Source organism: Phalangium opilio, unplaced genomic scaffold (genome assembly GCF_054372755.1).
Source record: "Phalangium opilio isolate 3A_F unplaced genomic scaffold, DU_Popi_V2 ptg000087l_1, whole genome shotgun sequence".
Taxonomy (NCBI): Eukaryota; Metazoa; Arthropoda; class Arachnida; order Opiliones; family Phalangiidae; genus Phalangium; species Phalangium opilio.
The window spans coordinates 1,201,167-1,217,487 of NW_028324192.1; the positions used below are offsets into that span (position 1 = coordinate 1,201,167).

The 16,321-nt window shown below is 35.4% G+C and overlaps 1 protein-coding gene across 1 annotated transcript; it reads left to right on the forward strand.

Moving 5' to 3' along the window:
- The first annotated feature begins 7,802 nt into the window (after nucleotides 1-7,802).
- On the forward strand, nucleotides 7,803-11,486 carry LOC149649733 (uncharacterized). The gene is made up of 8 exons (XM_089849200.1): nucleotides 7,803-8,472; nucleotides 8,536-8,787; nucleotides 8,856-8,903; nucleotides 8,979-10,088; nucleotides 10,170-10,232; nucleotides 10,730-10,947; nucleotides 11,010-11,169; nucleotides 11,234-11,486. Exons 1-8 carry the CDS (start codon nucleotides 8,286-8,288, stop codon nucleotides 11,419-11,421), a joined length of 2,226 nt encoding a protein of 741 aa, XP_089705326.1. The 5' UTR covers nucleotides 7,803-8,285; the 3' UTR covers nucleotides 11,422-11,486.
- The last annotated feature ends 4,835 nt before the right edge of the window (nucleotides 11,487-16,321 follow it).

A 16,321-nucleotide genomic window follows, 5' to 3' on the forward strand; every position in this document is an offset into this window, starting at 1 on the left:
CTCCTGTTTCGTTATTGATCGGCGATAGCATAGCTATCGCCACCTATGTTTCGAATGTTTTGGCGCCTCATTCAAATATGCGTTTAGATAGATAGATAGAGCTAACACTTTTCTGAACTATCCTTATTCCTTATTGCATTTTACATAAATTCGGTGGCAATATCTTCTCTCGCCATCAGTAAGCCAGATCAAAATCTTGTAATGTGACCATACACTACTGAGAAATACGACTACTGACAACTAGTACTGGCTATGGTCTAGACTGTCGACTACAAGAGACTCATTCTAGAGTATAGACGCTAGACAAGATCAATAGTCAATGGACTACAAAACTTTTGTAGGGAAGTTGTAGCCAAGGAGTACTAACTACCTAGGAGTAGAATTGGTAGAAAGTGTGTTGAGCTAGAAAAATTCTAATAAGGAACCCCGAATTTATAAACTGGTCCCACCGTCTATTTTTTCCAAAAACCATAATTAATAAAGTGCTCCCTGATACCACTGACCCCAACTTTGGAATAAATAAACTGGTCCGAGCAATTAATAAACTGGTTTGGGACTTGTAAACCTGTCTTATTTCCTACCCTGTAGTGACGAGCCCATGTAAACAATAAAGATGGCCGCGAGCTACACGGACGCTCAGGAGGTTTAAGCCTCGGTCTTTAGTGTATCGGGGAGTCGGGGACTCGGGGTCCGAGTAACGGGAGTTTCTGAAGCTTTTGCAAATCTTATTTAAATTTATATTTTTATTATTATGTCGCTACTCATTCATCGATTTTACAGTTTTGGTCTTTAATTTCGAAATTTTTGCTAGATGCCTGGGTTTATGCTTTTACTTCAAATTAATTAACTTTCATTAATTTTATCTTTTGTATATTTATATATGTGCATTACGTGTTTTTGTATTGTCCCGGTAACCACCATGAATAGGCTTTGCCTCTGTGGTTGCCTGCGGTTTTCTCGCAAAATAAATATTATTATTATTATTATTATAACCGATTTATATTACTGAACGAATTGTAGCAGACCAACCTAAAAGTTAGGCCAAGGTTTTTCAACTGTTGCTTATATTTAACTAGTTATGCCACCGCATGGATATTTTAAAATCCTTTCCTAACCTTAGAATTAAACCTTCAATACCTTGATTTAACTTTTCATTTATAATCCTTATTTAATTTAAGGATGATGTCAGTTTGTAAGTCTCGTTAATTTAATTCCCCCTTTCCCACAGAGAGGGTCTGAAAGTTTAAATCACTTGGCAGAGACTGGAGATCTTCAACATTCAGTGACAGACTCTGAATCTCAATGGGCATTTAAAAATCTGTATAAATTTAAATTGAAATTCCAAATTGTAATTAAATACTTTTTGTTTGATACGATGATATTAACGTAATCAATCCTTGAATACTCTATTGGTACTATCAACACCATCGTTAAATTTATTACTTAAATAATATAGTTTTTTTAAATATAATAATCAAATTAGCGACTTATAATTAGTTAACTTTAAATGAGTATGTTTCATTGATTAAAATTACATTTCTGAAAATTGTTAGGTTGATAGCACTTTCATGTTTCATGTAGAAATTTCATATTTCCGTGGATGGAGAGATGAACACGTTGATTCCGTTTGTCGTTGATTGAAATTAGATTCATTTTGATCATAAATTTCATTTTATATTTTGAGTTCTTGATTTTATGAGATTGTTGATTTTATTTTTATAATTATCACTTACGTAACTGTTATTAGGAGATGAACCCAGCGAGAGCGGAAACTGCCAAAATGATTAGCTGATTCCGTTTGTCGTTGATTGAAATTAGTTTCAATTTGATCATAAATTTCATTTTATATCTTTGAGTTGTTGATTTTATTTTTATAATTATCACTTACGTAACTGTTATTAGTAGATGAACCCAGCGAGAGCGGAAACTGCCAAAATGATTAGTTAATTTTGCAAAGAATCTGCAATTTAATTCTGCCAAAATCTACCTATTATTTTATGTCAGTTCCGTTAAGTGATCATTTAATTTTAAACTTGCCAAACAATTAGTGAGCAATGGTACCTCCGTCCCAAACTAGTTATAGTTTTAAAACGCTGACTCGAGTTTCATTTTGTTAATACATTTAATTTTATTAGAAAATCAACCTCCCTAACTTTTAAGCAGTAGCAGACGAGTCTTCAAAAACGATATCATTGGTGAAATTAGAAAACTCTCTCTACTTAGCGCGCCTTCTGTCGGGGAGAACTTTAATTTCTTTTTTGATTAATATGATAATATTAATTGTAATGTTTAAGTTCCCAAGTAGAAGTCTAATCTTGCCTAGGATTAAAAAGATATATAATAATTATAAATTGCAAAAAAAATTGCAAGCAAATGTCTCTCCTCCTCTAGCGCGATACAATATATATATATTCGACAGCATCCAGTGGCGCGCGACGGGGAGGTGGGGGGGGGTCCATATCTAAAGCTAGACAGCTCTCTCTCTCGTCTCGTGGCGGGCGTCGGGGAGGTGGGGGGTGCGTATCGTTGTACCTCTCTCTTCTCTTCACTATAATTTATCTCGCTCTATATTACAAGCAAGCGTGGCTTCGTGGTAACGCGCTCGCTCGGGCGTCTTCACTGACGTCTCGTATGGATTGGGACATCGCAGGTTCGAAGCCCTGCACCGACAGAAAAATAATTTCAATTGAAATTAAATACGTTACGCCACCTATGAGGTGTAACGTGAACTACGGGTGAATTTCGAGTTGAAAATTCGCGGGAAATTTAAAATTCGAAATATTCATTTATGTCAAAATTCATCAGGTCACAACATTTCCAGTCACAACATATCCAGCCAGCCGTCCAGCCAACAGAGGTCGGAACAATACTTTTCAGCTCTAAAGAGCGCGAAAAGTAAAAAGAGAGAGAGGCCCTACAAACGATAAAAAGCACAGCGTTTGCAATTGTGTCGTGTTTCAGCGTATGAAGGTTGCTCTATATATTTTTTAGCTTAGAGTAGAGCACTTTCAATGATCATCGGAAAACAATCAGACTCAATAGCCTATACTTTGCCTGCTATAATATAGTCGGTAAGCGCCTTGGTTTGTGACATTGAGAATTTAGTATCTCAATTTTTCTATCGTTAATTTGGCAAAAAAATAAATTGAGTCTGCTTCCATTATTAACCTTGACTATTTCCCCTAAAATAATTTGATATTATTCTTTTGTAGTTTAAAGTTTACGTTTCATAATCTATATGGATAGAGGGACAATTAGATTTACACAATAATCTAAGACGCCTTGGATTTTTTACTTGAAATGAGAAATTTAACGGGCGCCCATGTATAGAGTTAAATACCATTTTCTTGCCCTGTCAAAGGTTGAAGCTTCTCCAAGGTTGTTCGGATAGAAATTTTATTTTATTTATGTATTTTTTCGCAGATGAAGTTTTACTGAAATTATATCATGAATATTTAGAAAAGAATTCATCTTGAATATTTAGGAGAATTCCAACTTGAATATTTAGAATAAAAAATCCATCTTGAATCTTTAGTATTAACAGAGTAGAAAAAAAACAACCGGCGTTGCCCATCGAGATATATTATTACATTTCAGGCCGCCATTTTTAACGAAGGTGGAAAATCGAGCTTCAAAAGACATGAAGTCAGTCTTACGGAAATTGGGAACCAGTGTTTTAAATGTTATAGATTCGGTTGAAACACGTAGACGCCGCCATTTTTCAAGATGATGAGGAATTGGAAAAATCTAAGAGCCCGCCTACTGCCTTTGAGTACCGTCCCTGCAAAATTTCATACCTCTAGACAAAGCTGTTTGGACTAGGAGTAGAATATCAGTCAAATTGTAACTATAGATGTTAAGCATACAAGTTACTGAGGTTTACGTAGGCGTCCTTGTGATTTAAATTAAAATTTCGAGTTTAAAATTGAACTTGTTGTCTTAGATTAGTGGTGTCTTTCAAGTTTGAGTAATAAATGGTTTAGAGAACACTTTAGGACACGGGTTTGATTTGTTGGTTTTCGAGTATTGTTTCCGGTTGTAGTATACTTTTGACGGTTTATTTACTGTTCTAAAAACGCGATAGAGGTTTGCGTGCAGTTCAATGTCGCCATTTCGGTTATTGGAAGTAATTAGGTTTTAAATAAGATCACAGGACAACTTGTGTAATGAATTTTAAAAGAACTATACGATCATATTTAATGCTTTTTTTTATTAAAACTTGTTCAATGAAAAAACAGTTGACATCGCCACTTATCATTTCAGTATTTACATGTGTGGACACCTTTCCACTAAAACCAATAATTATCCGTTAGAAATAGTTCCTACGATATTTATAATACAAGATTTTAAGAAAATTTTAATCAAATCTAATATACCCCAGTGTTGCCAGTCATTTTTAGTACAAAAAGTTAGCCAATTTGGAGCTAGATATAAGCCGAATTGATTTCGAAAGCTGTTGGCAACACTGCCATCTTTACTGTAAAGGAAGGGAGGAATTTTCTCCTCTTAGTGTTTGAGTAAAATCTTTCATAGTTGCATGCAGTAATAGCTCCACAATATTGCTGGGGGGTGGTGAGAAAATATGAGGTTTCAAAAGGTGTACATTAGTTTATAGATAGCTGAGGGAGTTCAGGCACTGTAAAAAAGTTTGACTCTGATGCTTTATTAAGTGTATAACATCCTTTCATGAAGTGTTAAAATAAGATAGCTTTCAACATTATTTTAGATTAAGCTTAATGTTTTGTTTGAAATATTAGTTTGATCTCAAAAGAATGAGAAATTAATTTTGAGTAAGGTTAGTGTATATTCAAAGATAGTTTGATATACAGTGCAATATATTTAAATGGATATGCGGGGCAGTTAATTTGTTTTAAAGGGATATACAGGGGCAACTAATTTATTTTAATGGGATATACAGGGGCAACTAATTTATTTTAAAGGGATATACAGGGGCAACTAATTTATTTTAATGGGATATACAGGGGCAACTAATTTATTTTAATGGGATATACAGGGGCAACTAATTTATTTTAAAGGGATATACAGGGGCAACTAATATATTTTAATGGGATATACAGGGGCAATTAATTTATTTTAATGGGATATACAGGTACAATTAATTTATTTTAATGGGATATACAGGTACAATTAATTTATTTTAATGGGATATACAGGTACAATTAATTTATTTTAAAGGGATATACAGGGGCAATTAATTTATTTTAAAGGGATATACAGGGGCAATTAATTTATTTTAAAGGGATATACAGGGGCAATTAATTTATTTTAAAGGGATATACAGGGGCAATTAATTTGTTTTAAAGGGATATACAGGGGCAATTAATTTGTTTTAAAGGGATATACGGGGCAATTAATTTGTTTTAAAGGGATATACGGGGCAATTAATTTGTTTTAAAGGGATATACGGGGCAATTAATTTGTTTTAAAGGGATATACGGGGCAATTAATTTGATTTAAAGGGATATACGGGGCAATTAATTTGTTTTAAAGGGATATACGGGGCAATTAATTTGTTTTAAAGGGATAAACGGGGCAATTAATTTGTTTTAAAGGGATAAACGGGGCATTTAATTTGTTTTAAAGGGATAAACGGGGCATTTAATTTGTTTTAAAGGGATAAACGGGGCATTTAATTTGTTTTAAAGGGATAAACGGGGCATTTAATTTGTTTTAAAGGGATAAACGGGGCATTTAATTTGTTTTAAAGGGATAAACGGGGCATTTAATTTGTTTTAAAGGGATAAACGGGGCATTTAATTTGTTTTAAAGGGATAAACGGGGCATTTAATTTGTTTTAAAGGGATAAACGGGGCATTTAATTTGTTTTAAAGGGATAAACGGGGCATTTAATTTGTTTTAAAGGGATAAACGGGGCATTTAATTTGTTTTAAAGGGATAAACGGGGCATTTAATTTGTTTTAAAGGGATAAACGGGGCATTTAATTTGTTTTAAAGGGATAAACGGGGCAATTATTTGTTTTAAAGGGATATATGGGGTTCGGTTAATTTATTTAAAAGGGGTAGTTATTTTTTTATTATTATTTTTAATTTTATTTACTATGGAAAAAGTTACACTCAGTAAACGGCAATTGAGGAGAAACAGAGCTAAATATTTGAAAAGTGTAGTTGATAGGATATCCGAATATCCGCAGTCTATATCTGAAAATAATTGTGTTACTTATGTTGAAGATTTACGAAATGGAACTAATACTGTATGCGAGAGTGAGGGTTATATTAGGGAAAGCTTCAGTGAAAGTGATAAAGATGGGGATATGGTGTTTGATATTTCTGCTACATCTGATAGTTCTGAGAGTTCTGATAATAGCTTTGACAACTTTTCAAGTGGCATAACCACTTCTAGTTCAAGTTCTTCTGATGAAGAACCTTCTGATTTGGCCCAAGACCTTAGAGAATGGATCATTAACCACAATGTAGATACAGTTAAAGTTAACAGCTTGCTTAAAATATTTAAAGATCACGGTCACAATGAGTTACCCAAAGATTCTCGAACACTTCTAAAAACTATTAGGCAAACTTCGGGAATTTCGAAAGTGGCCAATGGCGAGTACTGGCACATTGGTTTTAAAATTGGCTTGAAAACATTTTTGGATTTGCATCCTGATTATGATGAGCCTATTTCATTTGCAACAAACATTGATGGTATTCCTTTAACTGATAGCTCAACCACCAATTTTTGGCCTATTTTGGTAGGCGTGTTTAGTTTTAAGCATGGCATTGTTGGAGATGTATTTCCAGTAGGCGTTTTTTGTGGTGATACGAAACCGGGATCACTTGCTGAATATCTAGATAACTTTATCAAGGAATTATTAGATCTCAGGGAAAATGGGTTTATTTATGGTGGAAAGTCTTTCATATGTAAACTAGATGGGCCCTTTATTTTGGATACTCCAGCCAGGTCTTTTATCAAAAACACAAAGGGTCATACGGGATACTATTCTTGTGACAAGTGCACTATTCAGGGGTTTATGCTAGATCATAACATGATTTTCCTGCAAGATATAACAGAAGAGAATGTTTCTCTTCGAACTAATATCTCATTCCGAAATCAGAGTAACGAGGAACATCATTTAAGAGGCGCTCGTTCACCCCTTGAACTTTTAGACATCGATTTAGTAGTCCAATTTCCGTTAGATTACATGCACCTTTTATGTTTAGGAGTAACCAAGAGATTTTTAAGAGCATGGATTAAAAGAGGCAAATTCGTTGTCAGGCTTAGTACTCAGCAAGTTACAGAGCTATCATCAAGGTTAAACGCGTGTATACCACATATCCCCAGTGAGTTTGCAAGAAAACCAAGATCACTTAAACATGTAGATCGTTGGAAAGCAACTGAATTTCGACAGTTTCTTTTGTATACTGGTCCAGTCGTGTGTAAGGGGATTGTTGCCAATGATGTAATGGATCATTTCAGATTGCTTCAATGTGCAGTTTATATCTTAGCTTCACCAACTTTAAGCAGAACACTCGTTGATTATGCCGCTCAACTTCTCGAATTGTACGTTTTCTCTTGCTCTGATTTTTATGGCCAAAAATTTGTTAGTTTAAATGTGCACAGTTTAACGCATATAGCTGCAGATGTTAAAAGATTTGGCCCTTTGGATGCATATAGCGCTTTTCCATTTGAGAATCATTTGCAGTTCTTAAAGAAAAAGTTACGATCCCCAAGTAAGCCCTTGCAACAATTGTGCAAACGCTTAAATGAAGGTCAAAAACTTTATTCTACAAAACATCGCACTGACGGTTTAGTTCTTTAACAACCATTTAAAGACAGGAGCCAAAATGTTCCATATGATGCACAGTCTTTTAAAAAGCTGCAAACCCAGAACTATATTTTAACGACACGTTTGGCAGATAGTTGTGTTAAATTGAACACAGGTGAAATTATTAAGATTAAACATATCTATAAAACTAAATGTAACGATGTAATGTTAGCTGGGAGTATCTGCAAGTACCATGATGACATTTTTTCATATCCTTTACCCTCGTCTAAGCTAGGCATGTTTAAAGCTAGAATTTCAAAGCAAGTGAAATCTTATTCTTTAAACTTATTTGAACAAAAATGTTTTCTTACTTTACATGAAAACAATTCTATGGCCTCAATTATTCCCCTTCTACATTATCATTAGTGCAATAGACTCTTTAATAAATTCCTTTCACAGTTTCCTGTAAGAGGGTGTATAAATTGTCCAAAGAGATGGACGAAGTTTGAAATCTTAGCTAGGGATTTTTTTGGTTATATTTAGATGTTCGTGATATTTGCGTTCGCTGAAGGAACAGTTGAGGCTGTTCCAAAGTCATGGTGCTTAAACGAAGAGTCTTGCTACTGGCCACCACAAAGACTGCACAAAGAGATAACAAAATTAATATCTACTTCAGCAAAACCAGATTCAGATTGGATTCTTTATGAGGGAAAAATTCTATTGCAGACTGGTATGTAGTAATATATTGAGCTTTCGACTCTAAATTTGTAAATTTTAATACATTTTTAAAAAGCCCTGTACAAAAGTGCACAGGAGCACCTCAAAAAGTCAGAAGTAACTTCAGACTTAGCAAGCGAAGGGGAATTCGGTCGAGGGAAGAGACGGAGGACTACTGTTTCAAATAAAAGCTTGGCTAATTGTTTGGAAAATTCTGATTCTGATACTAATTGTTCCAATGATTCTACTGACTCCAAGATAAAGAAAAAAACGAAGGGGCGAAAAAAGATTTCACTACCAGAGGCGCCCCCTATTCCAACATCAAAATGTGCGTAATTAACAATTATACTATACTTCAGAGATAGTGGTCTTGAGTGACTTTTTATTTAATTGCAGTTAGCGGAGAAAATGTTGGCAACCGATGTAGCCAAACACTTTCTGAAAGTAAAAATTTCATCACATATCTTTGATTTTTGAGCCTTTCCTTTTCTAATATTTTCTTTTGACTTAAAAAACTAGTGGGCAGTTCGTTTCTAGGAAGCGCAGACGCTTCTCTATTAAATCATAGTCGAAAAGGTAACGCGGAATCACGAATTTGCAATTCATCTCCGAGACTTGATAAAAAAGATACGTTCAAGACAAAATATAGGGATGATTCACCCTTTGTATGCAATGACATTGATTCACCTTCAGAATCCAATGCAATAGATTTTTCGTCTCAATCTTGCGACAGAGAGAATTTGCTCTCCAAAATTGTAGTTTCTCCCCAAGCTAAGTCTTTGGAAGGTGTTACACCCTCTAACTCTTACCACAAAGAGAGTTCGCCTATTAATTTCCCTGTTAAATCCAACATTGCTGATATCTCATCTAAACCCAGTGATGTAGACAATTTATCGAAAGATAATGGTGACTCTCCTTCAATGCTTGTAGAACAGCTAGTTGCACCATTGGTAATAGAAAACAGTCCAGGCATAACCAATCAACAAACTAGTATTTCCTCAGTGCACTCCAGCAACGATTTAGATTCTTCAGATGGCCAATATGATTGTTCTTCTAGAACTCATGTTGAACGCGGTAATTCTGGAAAAAAACGCGCTACTAGTAAAACCTACGCTGGAAAAAGTTCTGTAGGAAACGTTCAGAAGGAAAGTGTTTCTTCTGTAGCCAAAGAAAATCACAAACGAAAAAATGACAATTGCCAGGATTTGTCAAAATCTCAAAGAAACCAAAATTTTGAAAAGAGTACCATGTCACAAAAAAGAAAAATCTTTTCGCCTTCAAAATCCAAAACAATTCACCAACGTCTTCTAACTGTTTCACCATCTAAAGCGTCAAAGAGTCGTTTGAGTCTGAGAGATCTATCGCCCGTTAAAAATAACAGGGGTAATAAAAATAATGGCGATGAAGTTTTTTCGAACCAGGAAAGGAATTCCAGAAATAAACGGCTGTTGTCTGCATTCGAAGAAAATAATCGCTTAAATGCAGGCACTTGTGTGCCTCTACAAGAATGGAGCTCTCCCATAAGCAGGCCTCAAGGAAATTCTCTAACCCGTTCTAGTGCAGACTTAGCTCTTAACACTGGAACACCAAGAACATCAATGCATACTACGGCTTCACTGGAATTTGATGGTAGAAGACCTTTGGATAGTTATTATAGTAATTATAGTTATTCTAGTTTCAGTAAAAACTAACTGATCGTCTTTTAATTAGCTTCATCTCTAGGTAGATCACCAGAAGCACGTATAAACTCCAATAACTTGGATTACTTAAAAGGTATCTTTTTGTTTTTTTTTTGGTTTTGTAGCATCAACAACATCCCATGGGATGGGCTGATTAAAGTAGACAGACGTAGAAAACATCAGGATAACTCACCCCTAAAACTTTCTCGTTAATTCAGAATAATTTTCAAAGTTTTGATTTCAACTCGCTAGCCCTAACGCCATTTTGTCATAAAGTTTTTGGTATGTATAAGTTCACAAGACACGAACTTTCCACGAGCAATATAAATTATTGTGCTATCATGGAAAATTCCTTTGTCTCATTAAATTTTACATAGGAATATTTTGTTGCAAAATGGTATTAGGCTTAGCGGGCAGAAATCAAAAATTAGAAAATTAATTACAAATTAGGGAGAAGGTTTTGGTGAATTATTCTAATATTCGTATGAATATTTTAGCAGCCTTAATAGACTAAAAATAACTCTTATTTGTTCTTTGTCCCTTCAAATTTTATCATAAAGTGGATAATATTTAATTGCTTCAAATTAACAGGTCAAAGTGATGAAAAATTCAAGCGAACGGTGATTTTGATGCTAACAGACTTAAATACCAAAATGGATACATTACTGAATAATTCTAAAGAAAGTACAACTGCAATTTCTCAAGATTTAATTGAGATAGAAGAATTTCCTGACCTACCGCTTGCTTCACTTCAAGACGTGAAGTTAGTCGAGAGACTATTGATGGATAAAGTAATTAAGAGAAAAACTGTGAGTTTTCAATCTTCTCGAAAACCATGTATAACTTCACTTTTAAAACTGATCTTTAACAGGTGAAAATGTTTGCATCCTATGGAGGTAAAAAAGTAAAAAATTGCTGTCAGAAGTTGTTTAATAAGGTATTGACACACGAAGTAACTCTCCAATTCAACTGGGTTGGTTCAGAGAAGAAGTACCCTTTCGTTCAATTAGAACTTAAAAACGTTTTTGTTGGTTAGCTAAATGCTAGGATATTATATAATTCTTGATTTCAAATTGGGAATTATGTACATTTCAGCGGCGGTACAAATGAATTTCAAAGGATTGAAGGAATTCCAGGCTGAAGATGCAATTAAGAAGTATCTGAAAGGAGCATTTGACAGAAATGGTGGTCGTGCCAAACGAAGAAAGAAGGCTGAGGAAGTGAAACAAAAAACTGCTGAAGAAGACTCTTATGGACAGTCATCTGGTTCAGATACTGAATAAATTTTTAAACAATTTATGTGACGAAACTTTCTTTTGAAATGATTAAAACGTTTTCAGTTAATTCACGATATTTAACATTATTTAATTATTCATTATAAATAATTGGAGGCCAACGTAATTTGTGGTAATTTATGTATATATTGAAGATGATAAGTGTAGGTTAAAAGAAAAAAGTTGTATAATCTGTAGGATAATGTAGGACCATTGGTTGGGAAATATAGGCGAAGTGGTGGTACCATTTAGGCCAAGTGTTGTTTTACTGTTGGTATAGTGCAGAGAAATTGATGGGTCAGTGGTGTAAAAAATAAGGGTGAAAGTTTGGATAAATAATGGCCTAACTATTGGATAAGTGGTGAAAATATGTAGGCTGAGCGAGTGGTTATACGCCAATAGAGTGGAGGCTAAAGGATTGGGTTAGTGGTGGTAACGAATTGGCCAAACAGTTGGTACAATAGTGGTTACATGCAAGACAAACAATTGGGTTAGTGGTGGTAACAAATTGGCCAAACAGTTGGTACAATAGTGGTTACATGCAAGACAAACAATTGGATCAATGGTGAAAAGCTGTATTTTGAATGATGGAATGATTGGTGGCAGAGAGTAGGCCATGTGAGTGTATACGTGGTGATTACGTGTAGGCTGAATGTTATCTTAAGTTCTGGTAAAGTGTTGGCGAATTAGTTAGTTGAGAGGTGGATTAAAACAGGGGAGCCTTTGGATTGAGTAGTGGTGATAGGTAGGCTGGGAGTGGGGTCGGTGATGGTAAACTAAAAGAAAAGATGTGGCAAAAATTATTTCTTAGGATGGTAGATAGGTGGATAAGTCTAGGCAAGCAGTTGGCAAATTTTAGCAACCCCAGCACCGAGCCAGTAGTTTGCCAAGTAGGACATGGCCAATTGCTTGCCAAGGCTTTGCCAACAGTGTTGGGCCAGTAGTAACCCACCAGCTGGTGGCCCAACGATTTTGTGCTACTAGGGTAGTTCTTACCCAATAATTTGAAACCTTTTTCAACCTAACCTAACCAAACCAAACCTAACCTAACCTAACCTATTCGGCCTCTTAAGTGAAAATGAGCCCTAACGTTAAACATCAATACTTTGGGGGTTTTATGGGGGGTAAGACTCTTTTTTTTGGAAATTTGAAAAAAAAACGGCGGCCATTTTAGATCTAAATTTTACGCTCTATCGAATGGTGTGCTTGATTTTGCTCTAAAAGGATTTTTGACCTTATTCACTCATACCGAAATTGTACCCGATTTTCAATTATTGCACACTGAATAACAACAATCCCTTTTTTAATGTTTGAAAACTTGACGCCAGCTTCAAAGATCTCCATAGCCCAACCGATTTGCGGGGTTAAAATCTCAAAGTTAATTTCGTTTGATGCTACACTATAAATTTGAGTTTCCACGGGTAAGTTCTCATTGCATAATGGCTCGTTAGGACCAATTTCATCATTTTCTAAACCAGATGATACAGTATCAATCTGAACTCGGGTTGTAAAACATTTGGTGATACAATTTTGTTGTATACCTGGTATTTTAACAAGGGTTCTAATAGCATCTGTACTCAGTACATCTGTTAAAGGTACTGGGTCAGGATGTTCTCTACTTGGTCCATTTAAACCATGAAAATGCCGGCCACATAATCTACTAGATTTTCTAAAATCATTGATCGTGAAGTTTGGTCGACCACACGCTGTCACCCATCTTTGAGATTTCTCCAGTTCAGCTTTGCGACATGGAAATCTAACTAAGCAGTCTCAAGAAGGTTCAGTAGATTTGCTTTTCGGTCTTGTACTTCGAATACAAGAGCTAAATTGTAATAATCCGTACTCGTATAAGCAACGAAAGTGAATATTTTAATAAAAATAATGTATTTTATTGGCCAAGGCTAATGCTTTATCCTTAGTGGGTTAGGTTGGTAGTGGTTGGTTTATTGGTTACTGGCCTTGAAATAAAATTAGCTTTGACAGTTTATGCCTGATGGCTTGGCCTTTCAATTCCAGATTTTTATCCTTAGCCAATTTGTGAAGCCTGACTTTGCAGTACAAGTTAATAGTTTTTTTAATTAAAGTGGTTGCATGGTGTTCAATACCCACTTCAGCATCAAACATGTGTTCATGTAGATCGGGGAAGATATCCATTCCTACAATTGTTCGTAGAACAGCAAGTTCAATGGCCAAAGTTATGTTTTTGCATGGCATACAAACTGATACATTTTGACGAATGCAGGACTCCGTTAAACGACATAGCTGAAAAACACTTTTTGATGGTCTATGCAACCCACCATTGTCTTTCAGTTGCGTAAACCGCGAATGCATATTAAAAACATAATTATGCTCGTTTGGGGCTCTTCGAGTGCCTGGAGACAGGTTTTGCAGCTTATGACTTTGCAAAGCCAGCAATGTAGAAAACTGAATTTTCTCGGAAAATGGATGAATTTACTTGTTGAATGTAAAATTCTTTAATTTCATCATCTTCTTGATTTTGAAATTCTCCTACTGTTGACGCTTGCATTTCAGTGTCATATTCCGGGTAACGGCGAACATTGCAAAGTCTAGGGATTTCAGTTTCGTCAAGAGCAGTGACATTTCCGGTTAAAGTAGGAGTAAGGCGAGTCCCTAAAGATCTTTTGTAAGCGCCTTCAAACTGTTTTTGTTGTTGGATTATTATTCCAGCCTCCTTTTCCACGAATTGTGTTAAAAAATAATTCCAAGTGATCTTGGGAAAATTTGTAGGTTATTAAATAACTTTAAGGAAGGAAACATTTGGTTACTGTTGCATTTAAATGATTAGTGTAGATGTTTTCATTTTCATGTGCTATTGCTTACACTAATTGAGGCATTTCTGGCATGAGGTGTTTTCTGATATTTCCAGGATGCTGGTGATTGAAATTGCTAACCCTAATGGGCCAGTCTTCCTTTAACGAAAAGATTTCCTTCCTCGTCTTTCAAGTTTAAAAGTAATTCTTTAGTTTGTTCTAAAGATTTTCTGGTAAGCTCAAATTTATTTTTTCAAATAGGAGCTTTGTAGCCTTTAGCGAATGGAGACCGTGAGTTCAGGATATCAAAACATCTAAAGGCAATAATTAATCTGTGGGAATTATTGTAGGGGTAGATTTTAATTTCTAATTTTCGGCGGTGAACGTAAACCTAGAGAAGAGGCGCGACTTCCTAAACCACTCAATGCACTGAGAAGGTTGGCAAAGTCGCGCATGTTCGGTAGGTTTATGTTTACCGCCGAAAATTAGAATATTGAAGATCCCATGTTTCCTTCACCTCATCTGTTAAGCCATTGTAAATCTTTTTAAAATCAGCCCAGAGGTTGCGAAGCAGCTTAATCATATGACACACATCCAGGATCAGGTAAATTATGTCGTCAGGATCTGAACTATTTCCTGGATTAGGAAAAGAAGGATTGAGAGCCTCGGGGTCCAAGTTTGCTGCCTGGATTTTTGCCATGGTAAGGTTACTGCTTAACCCATCACATACTTATGCAATGCATTTAATTCTCGTCTCAAAGATGCGACAAAAGCACTCTGTAATCAAGTTTGAAAAAAGCCAGCCTGGTGTACCGTGTACAAAAAAATAGCCCAAACTAATTTTCCAGCTTCCATTCACCGCCACTAGCATAAACACCAAGGCAGATGAAGCTATAGTTTGTTCCTCTTGCGTATTGTCCGAGACCTTTCCGTAATTGACAAACCCAGTGAATTTATCCCCACACCACGCTACATGTTTTGTAATAGACATTTCGTCTATGTCCAGAACGGCTAAGGTTGGATATTTATTTTTTTTAGCCGTTTGACGAAGAAACTCGAATCTTTGGCTGGTAAAACCAGGTTTTCCATCGATCCTAGCGGACCACTGTCTGATGGTGTTTTGATGTGGTAGACAAAAATAACTTCGCTAAAACTGGTAAGCTTTTGGCGAATAAAAGTGAAGGGTTAATGCGAATTGCTTTATCTCCTCTGAGTAGGGCCTTTTTGTCTGGTTGTTAGTTCCGAGTTCACTTAGTTCTTTGAATAAAGCTTTGGATGTAGTTGAAAACCTTTCATTGATGTTAACAAGATGCTCTTTAAGTAAAAAATTTTGGTCTTCCAACTCTCTTAGCAACTCTTGTAAATTTGTAATTTTTGTTCCCGTCTAGCGAGTTTCTCAGCGGCTCTTCTGAATTTTTTGGCAAGATTTTGGATCTTTTCCTCCAAAAATATAACCTTTCTTTTTAGTGTTTTAACAAACCTTTCCGGGTCTCCACTATGGTAAGAATAGGGTTCGAAAATTACGGTAATTTTGGAAAATGGTAAATTACGCCGTAATTTACCATTTTCAAAAATTAAATTATATTGATAGTTTTTAAGCTAAATAATAAAAAATATCACTTGAACACAGCTATTCTGTTTATAGCATAGTATCTTACATTATTTAAACACCGAGTTTTGATGTTTGCAGCTCAAAATACTTTTGAACAGCAACATCCACTTTCTTCTTCTTACCAATTTTGCGAATTATTGCTATTTCACGTTTTTAGAACAAAATTCTAGAGAAGGCCCGATACCAGTTTAAACCGATACCGATATATCGGTTAAGTCAAATTTCGGTGCCGATAATTGGTATCGGTATGGGTTCATCTCTGGAAATTTCTAACAACTACAGCTTTCCAGCTGAAGCAAACGAACTCGACAACAAGAATAGACAAGAAAATCAAATTTCATTTCCTTAATAAAATTTTTCCCACGCTTGCCGTTCGACCTTCTATGACTTACTCATGTCTCATGGGAAGAAATAAGTGTGCATGCACGGGTAGAACAAAATATGGAGCTTTTAGACCATTTTCGAAGTGAAGAAAATGAAAACTCGGTGGTAAATTACCATCGTGGTAATTTACCAGCGAAAATTA